Here is a 15,756-nt window from a genome sequence, read left to right as displayed (position 1 = left end):
AATATTGATTCATTGTGAGGATGATGCGCATTTGATATGTATGAAGAAATATGGAAATATCGCAAAAAAAATTCTGACATATGTTTTCTTTGTTTACTTAACATTTTGGGTTAAATATATAAAATAAATATGCAAAATATAAATATGAAATACATAATGAAAAACACCACTTGTGTAAAATAATTTTGTTTTACAACAGATGTACAACTTCCTTGAATAAATTATTCTTATTTGTGAAGAAATGTTTTGTTCATTTCAATACAAAGAACATTTTATAACTTGTTCAACATATCGTGATACAAATCGTATCATGGCTCAAATATCGTGATACATATCAATATAGAAAATGTTGTATTGACCCAGCCCTAGCTTACACAAGATATGTTTTAAACCTACAGAAACATCTCTATTTGTATACATGTATTTTTTGCACTAATCTTGTGAATGAAAATATTTTGAGAAATTGCTTCATGATTCAGATAATCTTCTAAATTTCAAGTTGCTGTCTTCAGGGTTGTGTATTGAGCAAAATATTTCAATACCATACAATATTTCATAAAGTGATATGCGATATATTGGATTCTTTATTAAGTCTATCAAAAAAGTTTTGTAAATCATTTAAGGCATAAATTTGATAAATTACCAAATTGGAAGTTCAGGTCTCACTATCTTTACAAAGTCAGTACTTCAAATTCAAACTTTTAATGACTGCATGTAAACTAACATGTTAAAATATAGTTGTCTATGTATTTTGTAATAGTTATTTAAGATGTGCTATCTCCTTAATGTTCATTTCATTATTAACCAGTTTTAATTCAAAACAGTTAAGAATAATCTTTGGTAACTGAAATTCCCAACTTTTTTCACAGAATTATAAGAAAAACTGCCTGCCCGATACATATTGGAAGTTATTTTTTCGATACAATACATTCCTGAATATTGATACGTATTGATTAATCGATATATTGACACAGCCCAAGCTGTCATCAAAATAAAAAAAAAAAAAAATGAAAAAAATAGATTTAATTTTTGATGAAAAGTATTATTTTCAGGCAGATACAGGGTGAAATGTTTTCAAATTGATAAAATTAATTTAGCCTTCTGGATGAAAATTGTTTATTTTATCTATAGAGTTAAGGTCATAAACCCATTATTTGTCCTTCATATGGGTTAGGGAGTTCATTCTTTGTCTGGAGAGTTATAAATTAAATTTTCAGGACAGTGTACTTTGTATTGAGCATTTTGTTCTGTCTACTGATGAAATCAATTTGTCAAATATTTTGAATCAATGGGGCAAGAACAACAAATTTTCTGGTCTGTTAATCCTAGCTCATATATAATGAATTATTACCAGACCAATTTTTGAACTTATACAAAACAAAAAAGTAAATAAGCCCCACATGAAGAAAAAAATTGTTAAGACAATATTTGGCCATATTTGAAATTCAAGACACCAGGACGTAGTCCACTGTTTACAAGTGCAGATATTGAATGCAGCCATATGTGGATTTATTGTTTATTTTAAATAACCACCATCTCAACCTTGATTATTTCTTCATATGACAAAAACCCAAAGCCTTACTTAATGATCGTATAGGAAATCCATATAATTGCTTATTAACAACTTTCTTGAAGATAGTTTAATGAGGAATTTATTGATTACGTGATAAGCAGCAAATAATGAGTTCACCACAAGTCTTAGTTCTTTTAGGCAATTAGCCTTTGCCCACTTGGTAACTGAGTTCTGTACTGCAGTTTCTGTATTTACACATCTAAACTCCACACTGAAGTGAAGATAATAAAAAGATCCCTTCCGACATTTCACTCTGTAGACATATGATTGAGAGATGCAGTAAAAAAATGGAGTGCACACTTGTTTACTTCGGGGATTGATTGTAAAAACCAGCAAGTGCAGAGGCTTTAAGTAGGTCTTCTGATCAATAGGAATCTGGTCAGCCAATTTCTTAGTAATAATGAAGGAATAATAGAAACATTACAACCAAGAGATCAAAAAGAAAATCAGCAGATAGAGTCTCAAATTCTCGATGATACAATTTTAAGGACAATTTACCGCTGTGTTCTACTGTTTGTAATACAGCACATATGTCATGTTTTCTTTCTCCAATAATATTTTCATGCATAGCAAATAATAAATCTAAACCTTAGGTGTATCAATTTTACTTACATAGAAGAAAATACATAGAATTATTAATCAGAAAAGTCTCATGTGAAATATGAGTAAAAGTGAATTTCTTGACAGAATGGTGCTGCTGGATCAAGTTTGTCCTTGACACAACCCGATCAAGGTCAAGTAAAACAGGTCATCATTGAGAAAGTGACTCCTGTCAACCAGAAATGCAAAACAAGGGCTCTTAGACCTCCAGTCACCATCAAGAACTTCTTCAAACCAGCTAGTCTAAGTAATGATGATACATGCAGTACTAGTGCTAAAGATGACTTGGAAAAGAAATCTAGTGATTGTGAAGAAACACCAATTAATGTGAATAAAAAAGATATATCTCCTAATAATGATCATTCCAAAGCAGTGGAGAGTGGCTTAACATCAAAGTCAAATTCAGACTTGTCAAAGATTTCCAGAAAAAGACCACTCGGTGATAGGGTGGAATCGCCTGTAAGCAAGAGGCAAAAACAGTCAAATCTAGCCACCATGTTTGCTAATGTGACTAAAAGGAAGAAAGAGACTAGCAGTAAACTCTTAATTTGTCCTATATGCAAGCAGGAATTTAAGGATATATCTAATGTGGATCTTAATGCTCATATTGATAATTGCCTGATTGAGTGATAGTGCTTGTAGTGGGGAGAAAATGGAAGGCAGGAATTTTGTGTGGTGCTGTAAAAATCCATGCCAGAGTTTGAAAAGTACTCACTAAATGTACAATGACACACAGTAGTGCTGGAGTGAGAAAAAAAGTTTTATTTTGTGATGTTTTTACTAAGTTGCAATGAAATATATATTTTATATTTTCAGTTTGATACTGACTTATTTAAAGTGCATTTGTTACATGTATTAAACACACATTTATTACATGTAATTTTAAAACATTTCATCAAGATTTATCATTTATATTTGATGTTAGAATTTGGTATGGTCAGCATAAATTTGCATGTTTTACTATTGCACAAAACAATAAAATAAAAAAAAAAATCTTTAAATGTGCTGTTTCTCATTGATGTGATTGCACCTGTTCTATAATAATTGTTTCATTGCCTGCAGATCAGTTGCAAAGAATGAATAAGGGGAAAAAATCAGCATTAGGTCTCACACACAGATTTTCATAGATTCTTGCTCTGTGAAGGTCTAACTACCAGTTGTGTAGGGTTTGTTTTTTAAACATAGATTCAAGAAGTTTGAAAAAGAAAGTTTTGTTGCATGTATGGCTGGACAGTTTCCAGTCTGGGGCATACTACTTAAGTGAGGCTTCTGTCTACTGTAAGTTGAGGAATAAAAAAAAAAGCACATGAAAATACCATGATTGGAATGTACTAGTATTAAACATAAAGCAGACTGGTTAATGATTAAATTTAAAAGTAACTTTTGTTACAAAAGATCATAGAGGAATCTAAGCTTGTCAACATCAAATAAGAGAAAGAAGGAAAGGAAGGGGGCAGGAGGAAGTAGAGGTTTAGTAAGTCGGTTTAACAACCATTGCCTTGTTCTTTTCTTCAAAGATATTGTTTCAGAAAAGATGGGAATGGTTTTGTGCAAGTATCAAAAATATTTTTTTTTAAAACGTAAATGAGAAAAGTATCTTGCCATGAACAAGATTGTATAATCAATGAACAAAATTCATACCCTCTTTTAATCACATCTAATCAATATTGTGTGGAGTCAAACTACATGTATGTCAGATACATGTATGTATTATTACAGAGAAGTACGTACACATGAAATGATCATTTAGTGGGTTAATATTCTGTCGTATATATTTCAAAACTTCTTTAACTGTACTTGTTTTATATACCTTATAAATTTTGTAAGCACAGCCTTCGTGGTATAATTTTTATGGCGTCAGACCAGAACGTTTTGACAACCCCTCGTAGATTCATGTCAGACCCCGTGGCTCAGTCTAAGAGATGGAATATTATATAAGAAGATTATTTTCGTAATTTTCATTGGCTGTGTCTTCGGTCAATATCACTTGCCATGGGTCCTTAGAACCACATATCGACCTACACTGAAGTCCATAATTGTATAATATTGTGTCTTTGGAAATTTTCCTATCTTGTGATTGGTCATCAACAAAATTACTTTGTTAAAAACCACTCTGATTCTAAACACAAGTACTCTGAAGTTGATATTAAAAGGATGCTGGAGTTTTTCATTGACAACATTTATGTAGTCTTCGGAGACCAGGTCTTCCAACAAACTGTTGGAATTTCGATGGGCAATGATTATGTTCTTTTATTAGCCGACCCGTTTTTTTTTATCCCTATGAAACAGAATTTATTCAAAAACTTCTACATGAGAAGAAGAAAACCTTGCTGTAACCTTCAAATCGACATTGAGATATACTGACGATGTATTATCAATTAACAGTAGTTACTTTCACATGTATATCTATTCGAAATATCCCAGTGATCTTGAAATAAAAGACCCCACAGAGTATGCAACTTCTGTTTCATATTTGGATGTTTTACTGACTATAGACAATAAGGGCCAACTAACAACTAAACTGTATGACAAACGAGATGACTTCAACTTTACCATCGTCAACTTTCCTTACTTATGCAATAATATCCCGCTATCACTGCATATGGTGTTTACATCTCCCAACTTATTCGATATTCAAGAGCATGCTCCAGGTACGATCAATTTTTAAACCGAGGCAGGGTACTGACAGATACGTTGATGCTACAAGGATTTCAACAACCTCGTTTAAAGTCGGCATTTCGTAAATTTTATTGTAGTTATAATGACCTTGTTAGCAAATATAACCTATCACTGGATCTTAATTTTGCCGACTTTTTTCATATCAATTGTTGGGCCTTTGGCTTTATACTGAATTTGACTATGGAATGTTCCGTCTACCTGATCAATACATAGGGCTCACGGCGGGCGTGACTGGTCAACATGCAGGGGATGCTTACTCCTCCTACGCACTTGATCCTACCTCTGGAATTTCCAGGGGTCCGTGATTTATGCCTTTTTCACAGAATTGTATTGTTTATAGACATTTCTAGATCGATCATTGTTCGTTATCTTCACATTTTTAATCAATATGCATTTAAAAACAGTAAGAACTTGTGCTTGGACCTTTTGTATAATATTAATACAATAAAATACAATCGAATCAAATTATAGTAAAGGTGATATAAATAAGGGGGAGGGAGTGGGTAAGGGTGGGGTAAAACTTTTTGAAGAGAACTATTGTAGTTATTATTATAAATATAGAAAAAAGGACTAATCTTGCATGCACACTCTTGAAAACGATGCCGCTTTACGTTTTTAAGTGTTATTGTTGGAAAATTGCAGATTACTGTGTTAAAATGTTTGAGATAGTCATAGTTTTGTATGTTTTAAAGCAGACAGAAAATGCAGACTGTAATAAACCCGTTCTTCGTCATGTGTATTTAGGCTGTTTACCATCAAATTGTCTATTATTGGTTTGTCCAACTGAAGTCGCAATTATTCGAGTATTTCTAAAAGTACATCAAATTGATATGTGATTGTTTGAATTCTATGCCAATGTTCAAACATAATTATCTGAAAACTGTGCTTATTAGAATGCTTTCAGCACTTACTCTTCGTCAAATTCATTTAAGAATATGATTCAGAAAATTGTTTGAATGTACGCGTATACATTTTTCCTGAAACACAACTATGTACCATACCACAAAGCTTATAAGAGTACTACATTTTTTTTTCTTTTTTAAATGTTCAAAAACGTTTTATTTTTGTGAACCAATTCTCATATGATTGATTTCGAACAATATACATATAAAACAAACCTGTCTTTTATACTGTTCATGAAAGCCTCAGTCACATATTTCCGGATAACGCTCACAGACGTCAAATAGATGGCAAAAAGATGTATAGCGCACTTAGTATACGAAAAGGCCACAATTAGCGTATTTACAAATATCAAAGAAAAAGTAAATCTAGCTATAAAGTAAACGGGAAAAAAATTATATATATATATATATATATATACTTCATTATAATACCGGTACTAAACACATAATTAAAATAATGTAAAATAAGTGATACGTCGTACCTAATAATACACAGGCTGGGTTTGAGGAAATAACAGAGATGAGCTCGTATTAAGAAGTTCATTTAGTAGGAAGAAAAGTTCGTTTCTAAGTTTATCTAGTTGACGAAATAGTACTGGAAAAAGGCATTATGCCTCTTTTAATCCGCTCGTCTCCGTTCGCGTACGTTTCTTGTCCGTTTCTCTTTCGGCGATTACGTTAAATGACCGGAAAGATCCAGTGAAGTTGGTTCTATCTAATCCGGTGGAAAGTTTTGAGCAGATTCCAAACTTGGAACGGACACCACAGGACTAACTTGTCCGCTATAAGTACGGTAGCTTTATGCGTTTGCATGCGTTTTATACGGAACTCATGCGATTCATTTGTACTTAACCGGTCTGCTTTCGTTGGTGTCCATTAGAATTGAGTTAGAGCCGGACATCTACCGGCTGTAGAACGGATTAACTGGACGTGTTCTGGGCACCAACCGCACGCACGAACGTTGGTCTAATCTTCGAAAACTTTTTTCCCCCCAAATTTTTCTGTTGCGTTTTGCAATTCGTTTTACCCGGTACTCGTACGTAACTCAAACATTGAAGTATTTAAGTTGACTGTTGCTTATACGGTTAAGGCATGGTTTTTATCCATTTTATATGCTTCATACACCTACACTGATCGTGAGAACATGAACACCGGCGGGGAAGACTCGAGCTCGTGAACGTAATGCCAATGGATTTCCGTTCTGTCGCCGTATTTTCTGACGTTGGACATCTGTTAATGTTGTCCGATGATGACTGAGGCTTAAGTTTATAACTAATTTGCCACTTTAAAAAAATGATTTTTTTTAAAGCTGAAAAAGAGTGTTAATATTACCCCTTTCCCTTTTTTCTAAGGGTACGGAGTTTTGGTGTATTTCTCAAAGAATTAATTGTCAGCGAATTAAAGATATATAAAGGGATTAAGTGCAGGCAGTATTCGCTTCGTTTTAATCGTTACGTTTGATTTTTTGAGTATTTAATACTCTTGATTTAAATCTATTAAAGAATTTAATCCGGAAGTTTGAAAAAGATTGATTTTACCCAGACGACCGACTTTTTTCACAAGATAATATTGTAACATAGTAATCCAATGTCTGTGTTTTTTCATGTGTTGGAATCTACATTTCAATGTTTTGCGATATCACTTTTACGAAAAGAGGTCGTTCCGATAGTTGCTCCTATATCACTACGGTGTCACACATAAGAGAAATCTTGCAGTAACACTCATAAACACTGCAGTGGCAAGCTTTGATAATGTTTATCAATTGAAAGATAATAAATGTCTTGTAAATGATAATGTATGAATGTTTTCTGTCTTGTTTCCTATTACTAGAACGATTACTTTATGAAATGGCTCGCCCTGTTGTGTGATTTTGAATATAAGAAAATAATTATTGCTTGGGAGGGGTTGACCCTACGTGCGATATGAAACAAAACCCTAAAGTCATGAAGACCCATAGGCATATTTTTTTGAAGACCGTCGATTTTTTTTTTTTTTTTTGTTAATCTAAATTTGAACGAAGGCAAAGACATGTAATAAATTAATTTAACTTGACACCAATTTAATAAGTCAGGGAACAAAATACTTTGTAAAATGAGGAACAACACAAAAACAAAGTGTTTGATATGTTTTGCTTTTAATCGTTTAACCCGTTTTCTAAGGGGCACTACACGACTGTAGGCGATCTTCGTAGTTTCTGACGAACTCATCAAACTGTCTCTGCCATTGAACCATATAATTTGTTTTCCATTGGTAAAATTCTAACTTCCACTCTCGTTCAACGTCGGACATGTTTGCTGAAAAACAAGAAAAAAAAAAGAAAATTGAAACACAAACAAACACCCTTTTCCAAAAATATAAGAGCATTAAATATGCATCCCAGGTATATATAAATAAATTTTGCTTTAGTGATAGCAATCTTGGCAATAGTAGATTAGTTAAATTTGAAAATAGAAAATGACAAGCCACCTTTTCCGAAAGTTTTTGTTCTTGACAACCATCTCCAACCCCTAAATACATGTATGTCTGCATTTTTATTGTTAATATTAAAAGGTATAAATAAAGGGTCTCTGTACTATACATGTACTGTAGTTGGGAAATACAAATAAAATCTTGTTTCAAATTACATTTAGACTGTACTTCTGTTAAAATTTGAAATGAAGAAAAGCAGAAGTTTAAGTACACTTATCAGAAGATCCATTATAGATCATCTAGGAAAGGAACAGCGACTTCGACAATAAGATATGCATAAAGTTTTTTTTTCCCTTTTCATTTTGTATGTGAAGATTTCACTATTATTATCAATATTCAATATCTTAAAATGATTTTTGCCGAAAGAATATCCCGCAGAAAACGTTTCATACCTTTCAATTATAAGAACTTTAAATAGTATATTCACGAACTGAATATATCTTTTGTATATTTTATACATTAGAAGCTATAAGCATTTTGCACGTCTTATGCGCCCATTTCCTTTAATATGTTTAAATGTCTCTCAGATAAATTCAAAATTTGCTTTAATTGAACATGAAAACTCACCTGATATGATAAAATGAGGCAAAGTCTTCACTCAGCTGTATTAGTAAACACTCCAAATCACACGCCATTCGGGGATCAAATCATTAGTTGCAAACTGACTTGTTACGAAGGGAATTAATGACAGCAAAGTTTTAAAGCTACATGAAAATGGACTTTTCTAAAGTAGAAGACGAGTAATAAAGAATATTTCAAAGATATGAAATTCTTCTCAGCACCATTTTGTTTTTCATGCAGTTGTACCATTCTGTCAATTCGCGATGTTAATAAAAAATTACGGTCACAGGATACCCAAAATCTGGAGAAAGTAGGGATTTGATAATACCGTCTTGTTTTTGCAATTTTTGTGTTGAAATTCATTTGTTACATTGTAAAATTAGAGTAAAATTTTTATCTATTTTGGGAGATTCAAATTCTTTTTTGGATTTCAATATAGATATGAAAGTATAAATTTGTGGAGAATGAAAAAAAGTGGTTTGATAGTTAATTTTTGTGATAAATATGTGATTTAGCAATAATCAAGCTTGCACAAACTGTTTTACAGATTTTTTGAGCATCCTATGTCCTTAATGCACAAATATCAAAATACTAAAAGTACATGTATACAACTCAAAATCATGAAATTCATTGCAGGAATGGGAAGTGAAAATTTATTTGATAAAATATCCAAAAATCATACCTGTCGTGTGCATCAGCGTAGGAACATATTCCCTCCAAAATGCACAGTCTTTGACTTTGAATGCGTTCTTTATAGTTGGTTTTTTGTTGTGTTCGTGGAATTTGGTGTCCAGTACTATATATTCTCGTCCTTTGTATGTGTGAATTGGCCAGTCATCCAGGGCTTTGTCCTCGCCTGGTTCTTTATTTGGATTTCTGATAAAAGTCATTTAGATTCGTGTCAAAGTTACAAGTTTAGAAAGGAACTTACATGTATCTGGAAAAAATATGTAAGAATAGCATTTTGCTACAAATAGTATCTTAGTTTCCACTTGTTTGAAAACTTCTGAATATTTCAGAAAACACAAAATACAATTTTAACGTAAAAATCTCTTCAGACGGTTAAAATTTTGAGAATTCAATTCAAGGCCTCATTTAAACAATAAATTCAGGGATAGCGAATATTGAGTCCAAACGACTATTTTTTCACAAAAGATCCAAAATTTGAGACAGTGAAAATGGGCTGTAAGTCATCATAAATTCAGATCAATGTTTGCGAGCATATGTTTAACAAACTAAGTGCAGTTTTTAGCTCACCTGAGCCAAAGGCTCAAGTGAGCTTTTCTGATCAAAATTTGTCCGTTGTCTGTCGTTGTTGTCGTTGTCGGCGTCAACTTTTTATAATTTCATCTTCTTCTCCAGAACCACTAAGCTAATTTCAACCAAACTTGCCACAAAGTATCCTTGGCTTAAGGGGATTCAAGTTTATTCAAATGAAGGGCCATGCCTTATTCCAAGAGGAGATGATTAAAAATTAGTGAATTTTAATGGCATTGTTTAAAAATCTTCTTAAAAACCAGTGGGCCAGAAAAAATAAAACTTGTGTGGAAGCATCCTCAGATTCAAATTTGTTCAAATGACCCCCGGGGTTGGACGGGGCTGCAACGGGCGGTCAAAGTTTTACAAAGGAATACACAGGAAAAATTTAAAAATCTTCTCAAGAACAGCAAAGCCATGATTGGTCATATTTATATGGAAGCATTCTCAGGTAGTGTAGATTCAAGTTAATTCAAATCATGACCCCCGGGGTAGGGTGGGGCCACAATAGACAATTAAAGTTTTACAAAGGAATATATAGGAAATATCATTAAAAATCCTTATTTTTGAGGACATCAAAGCCATGATTAGTCTTATTGATACAAAACTGGAGCATCCTAGATAGTGTAGATTCAAGATTGTTCAATTCAATCAATAACCCCAAGATGTGTGTGTGTGGGGGGGGGGGGGGTAGAAGATAAAACTTACAGGAACATAATCTTTAAAAAATGTTTAAAAGCCGTTAATAGTCAAAGAAATATTGAAGAATCCTCAGTTAGTGTAAAGTTAAGCTTGTTCGAATAATGCCACCCTTTCCCCCAATAGGTTGGGACCACTTATATAATTAACTTTTCAATACTGAACTGAATTTTGCCTTTTCCTAGCCAATGTGCTCAGGTGAGCGATGTGGCCCATTGGCCTCTTGTTTTAATCTTCATTTTCGGATGTTGTTAGGCGAAAATTTTATTTTATATGGGTAAAAATAAACACGAATGTGTTTAAACTTAGATTGACTTTGGAATACATGTAGATATCTCTATTAATACTATCTTTGAAGATTAAAAATAAGACAGTAAAACCATTTTTGTCTTCTAAAATAGATGACAAAAAATAAATACATTATATTCGATATCTTTTAATATCATTTGCAATAGAAAACATGACACCAGTTGCTTGAATTCGGTCATAATTCAAAAGTTTAAAAAGAAGATATTGTTGGTTCTGTTCTATGGGCAGGTATGGGTTTATCATACACCATATGTTGTTTTGATATGATTTAAGTAGTACTGGGAGCAGAAAATATTTTTGGCTTGTTTATTTGAATTTGTTTAAAGACTCTTAAGTCATCTAAATGTTTTGCGTCAGTATATGCTGGGATCCAGCGAAGTCAAGTCCCCTTCGCATCTGCAATTTTTTTTTCTACCAATTTATTTTAAAAATATAGATTATACGCACGTAAATTATACATTTATTGATGGAAGTATGCTGTACTGAAATTAATTTCTCATGCAAATAAGCCATTTTTTTTTTTATATGTATACGGTAAGTATTCCGTACTCTGTGATTGAACTCTTTAACCCACAAGCTTAAGGATTTTTTTTTTCTTCATATATCGACCCCTCTCTCTCTTTAATATTTTGTTAAATGTTCAATTCTATGTTTGGATAATATAAGATAGTTTGAATAGAAGGTAATACAATATTCCATAAACAAAAATACATAATTTGGGTGAAGTTATTTGTAAACATTGGAGCATGTTTTAGAAGCACGTTTGGAATAACTAGTTCAAAGATCCGCACTCTCGTGACATTAGAAATGGGACCAAGGCCTGTTAAAGTCTTCCCATCAGCTTTTGACTTATATAATCGATGTGCGTGCTTAGCAATCCTTTAAAACATTTTTATCTTCTTCTCTAGCTGAAAGCACTTGGCCATTCTCATAAGCTTTATTGTTTTGCTCTTTTGGACAAAAAGAGACAGAAAGTGGCGAATTTCATTTTTCCCCCCAACCCTTTGAATAAATTAGCTACTTTATACATTTATATACACAATAATACAAAAAAGGATACTTTGATCACATTGGAATGTATCCCCTCTTCTGACATTCATAACCTCAGTAAGATTCCAAGCAGGACAAGGGACGTGTTAACACTACAATCTAAGGTTTCAGACCCAGGATATTGCTTATTGATATTTTATTGTTATGCATACAGAAATGTTTTTAGTCAAGTCACATGATGCATGAAATCTTAAAGACATCGGAGAATGCCCAGGTCATATGTACTTGTAAAAATCTTTAAATCAATGAGTCCTCCTGGGTACGGAGGTGTTTGGGTGTGTTTTGAAATGTCAAGGTGGTGAATGCAGGCAGTGAAAAGGAACATCGTATCTGGATATTTTTATTTCTCTGTCAACGTACTTTTAATCGTTAACATCATTTTGTTTAGTGTTAAATTTAAAAAAAAGTTGCGTGTTTTTTTTTTCTGTATTTTTGCACTTTTAGGTCTCTTTCTTATGAATCTTTAGAGAGAAGAAAGACAAGAAATGTCTGAAATCAAACCTTCGATTAAATAACTGAAAGATAATCACAGCTAAACCATATAATTCAAAGAAGCTCGAGGACTTGCAAAGCACAGTAATCTCACAATGCAAGGTTATCTTAGGTTGTCGAAAGTTTTTCATGTTGACAGAATTAAGTTTATCTTTACAAGGGTTTTGTGTCTATTGTTTTACGATGGAGCGAAACTCCTGTTAGTTTTGACTTTTGGTATGTGTATTTGTATGTGTAGCGGGAGTTTTATTGAGCAGAGGATATTATTAAATTCTAAAATGACACTTTTTGCAAGTACATGTACATATGTTTTTGCCGGACAATCGTCAAAGCTGTGGTCTAAAACCATTTTCGCTTGGAATGTGTTTTATAATTGAATCATTCCAATAAATCGAAAATAGTTTACTCTGTTCATTTATCTTAAGTGTCTTAAAATTTAGCCATATTTACCCAGTTTTGGCGAAATTTGTCCAATACTTCATCATTTTCTTGCTCAGCCTTTTTTCCTTTGTCTCATATTCAAAATCATTGTCCAGGGGTTGTCCAAAGATGAACATGATTTCATCCCCATGCATAACTCCCATCCACTCACCCCAGGGGTTTACCGATGAGCGATGGTTATATAAGTAATAGTACACATTTAGCCCAGCTGCTGCGTACTCCCCAGCAAGATCGACAGTGGAACATGCGAAATTAAAGTCCCCAACCGCCGCTTCCACCCCATCCCGAAGGAGGAATTTGTCAAAGGGGTCGTTCCATGGAGTATATTGGAATCTTATTGCGTCCAAAACAAAATTGTTGATTTTTGTTGGATGTTGTGGAAAGTGCCTAAACTGTTTTTCCATCTCTATTTTATATTGGTCTCTGTCTATTGGACTACTATGTGATTTATTGAATACAACTCCTCCGTAACTGTATGCTAAAAAGTAGGATCCCTCATTTGTGTTTGCCCCTGCAAGAATTGGACAACGCTTGAAATTTCCATTTTTAAATGAAATTTCAGGGTTTTCGATCAGGAACACTCCATCAATAATAGGTACAAAGGGAAATTGGAGAATGTTAGCATCCAGTATAAAATCATTTTGCGGAAATTGTGATTCATTTATCTTTCTCATACATTCTAACATTTCCATTTCTGAATCTTTTTCACATTTTAATGCTTTAGCCAGCGTTTTGCCTCTTTCTATGGCTTTTTCGCGAGTGATAGTTGCCCAAGGAGCTGTTGGGCCCGCACTTTGTAAAATTGCTCTTTGGAATTTTGAACGACTCAGAGGGGAAAGAAGATGTAGACCAATAGATGCAGCTCCTGAACTTTCACCGAATAGCGTTACGTCATTAGGCGATCCTCCAAAATTATGAATGTTCCTTTGTACCCAGTCAAGTGCCAAAAGTTGGTCAAATAATCCACAGTTTCCGGGAGCCTCTGGACTTGAACCAACAAAGAAACCCAGAGACCCAATTCGATATTGCATAGATACAACGATGACGTCACTTTCTACAGCTAAATATTTTCCATTATAAACGTCTAACGATATAGATCCAAAACTGAATGAACCACCATAAATCCATACCATCACAGACTTATTTTTGGACTCTGTCGTTTTAGGAACCCACACATTAAGATATAAGCAGTCTTCTTTCACTGGGGTATTAGGGTTCCACATTTCGGCTCCCGTAAAATTTGGGAAAGTATTGTCATACACTTGCATACATGCCGGAGGAAGATCAACTGTCTTTTTTATTTCCTTCCAGGGATCTGGAGGCTGAGGATGTTTGAAACGATATTTTCCTACAGGAGGTTTGGCAAAGGGAATACCATAGAAGGAATCTAAAGTAAATCCCTTTATACGTTGTCTTAGACCCACAATGCTACCTTTGTCAGTTTTTACAGGTTCTGTATAATCATGATGTGATGCTGACACTATGTTACATGACCAAAACATGGTCGCAGCGAAGAATGTCAGGTCCCAAATATCCATGACGTCATCACAGTACTGACATCGGTCTAAAAAAAGCAATGTAATGAAATTATAGCATTATGTTAACGGGAATAAGTCAAACCCGTACCATAATCAAATATTACACATGCACCTTATACCTCAGTTGGATGATTTTAGAAAAATAAATATTTGGCGGCCTTAATAAAAGAGGCATACTGTTGCATTGAATTAAAATCAATTCAAAGCACGTAGACAACTACCTTACATATCTTTGGACAATAATTTTACATCCTCATTGAATATCACTTTAAATACCTACCATTAATATGGATCCCCTTCACGGAAAATCAAATAAACTTAATCCACACATTCAAGATTTTTTTCTCTCTCTTTATCCTATATGAAAGACAACGACGCTTTCTTTCACGACTTTCACATCTAAAATGGATTATTAAAGTTCTTTAACATCCATTACTTATACCATGGCCCCGGCTTTGTAATTAAATCTATATTATTAAGGAAATCGTTAAAGATCTCTCTCTTTGTTGAGTTTTACCTCCAAAACACGCATAGTGTTAACTAATCAACTGCGAGGGAACGCCAAGATCCAACGCGCGAGTTGAATCATTGTGAGGGTTTCTTGCAGTATGGTAGCAACCCTATCGATAGAAGCGAATGTTAATACTTCATTTAGTTGTATACTGCATTTGAGGAATAGAAAATTAGATAAAATATGACACGAATTTCACCTTCATTATGTGTATATTGTGTGTCCAATATTGGCCGTGAATTCGTTGGGTTATATGCATGTTTTGGTATTGATTCTGAAAATATCGGTTAAGGGAATTTATGACTCTGTATAGATTTTGTTTTAATCAGAATAGATAAACATTTTGAAAGTCGATTATACATTAGAAAATGCAAGTACAATTGATACCTTTAAATGTTTTGATTCATTAATCATAACATGTTATTTAATACAAATCGTGTACTTTTAAATCGTTGGATGTGATCTTGACTTTATAAGCTTTAACTTAAATGTTATTCATGAAGATTTTTATTTATCTGACGGGGACATATTTTTCCTATATTTCATTTTATTCTTAGCAATAACTGAAGCTATGCGTGATTTTCTTTGTACTTAAAAAAAAACCCCATGCAAAATGTGTTGAATAACCTTCAAGTACATTAATTATTATAAAGCCAAGAAAACAAACAATGATAT

General features: G+C 33.3%; 2 protein-coding genes across 2 annotated transcripts in view; one reads left to right on the top strand and one right to left on the bottom strand.

The window, feature by feature from the left end:
* Positions 1 to 3,101, top strand: part of LOC133202672 (uncharacterized) — a 54,413-nt gene extending 51,312 nt beyond the window's left edge. The window contains exon 31 of the mRNA XM_061338529.1: positions 2,261 to 3,101. Within this exon, the coding sequence (XP_061194513.1) occupies positions 2,261 to 2,803 (543 nt within the window). The 3' untranslated portion in view covers positions 2,804 to 3,101. The remainder of the gene's footprint in view (positions 1 to 2,260) is intronic.
* A 4,776-nt stretch (positions 3,102 to 7,877) lies between these two features.
* LOC133202674 (acetylcholinesterase-like) lies at positions 7,878 to 15,224 on the bottom strand. Its single transcript, XM_061338530.1, has 4 exons — positions 14,851 to 15,224; positions 13,042 to 14,596; positions 9,467 to 9,660; positions 7,878 to 8,048 (listed from the first exon to the last, which is right to left on the bottom strand). Exons 2-4 carry the CDS (start codon positions 14,568 to 14,570, stop codon positions 7,909 to 7,911), a joined length of 1,863 nt encoding a protein of 620 aa, XP_061194514.1. The 5' UTR covers positions 14,571 to 14,596; positions 14,851 to 15,224; the 3' UTR covers positions 7,878 to 7,908.
* Between the last annotated feature and the right edge of the window lie 532 nt (positions 15,225 to 15,756).

Source organism: Saccostrea echinata, unplaced genomic scaffold, assembly GCF_033153115.1.
Source record: "Saccostrea echinata isolate AGI-Se365-2 ecotype Australia unplaced genomic scaffold, CSIRO_AGI_Sech_v1 ptg000047l, whole genome shotgun sequence".
NCBI lineage: Eukaryota > Metazoa > Mollusca > Bivalvia > Ostreida > Ostreidae > Saccostrea > Saccostrea echinata.
Note: the sequence above shows the minus strand (reverse complement) of the source record. Positions and strands in the feature narration are given on the sequence as shown.

Coding starts and splice junctions, on each gene's coding strand:
- LOC133202674 (XM_061338530.1), bottom strand. CDS start 14,570: ATGGATATTTGGGACCTGACATTCTTCGCTGCGACCATGTTTTGGTCA. Junction 9,661..13,041: donor ACAAATTTCGCCAAAACTGG/GTAAATATGGCT, acceptor GACTTTTATCAG/AAATCCAAATAAAGAACCAG. Junction 8,049..9,466: donor TACGCTGATGCACACGACAG/GTATGATTTTTG, acceptor CTTGTTTTTCAG/CAAACATGTCCGACGTTGAA.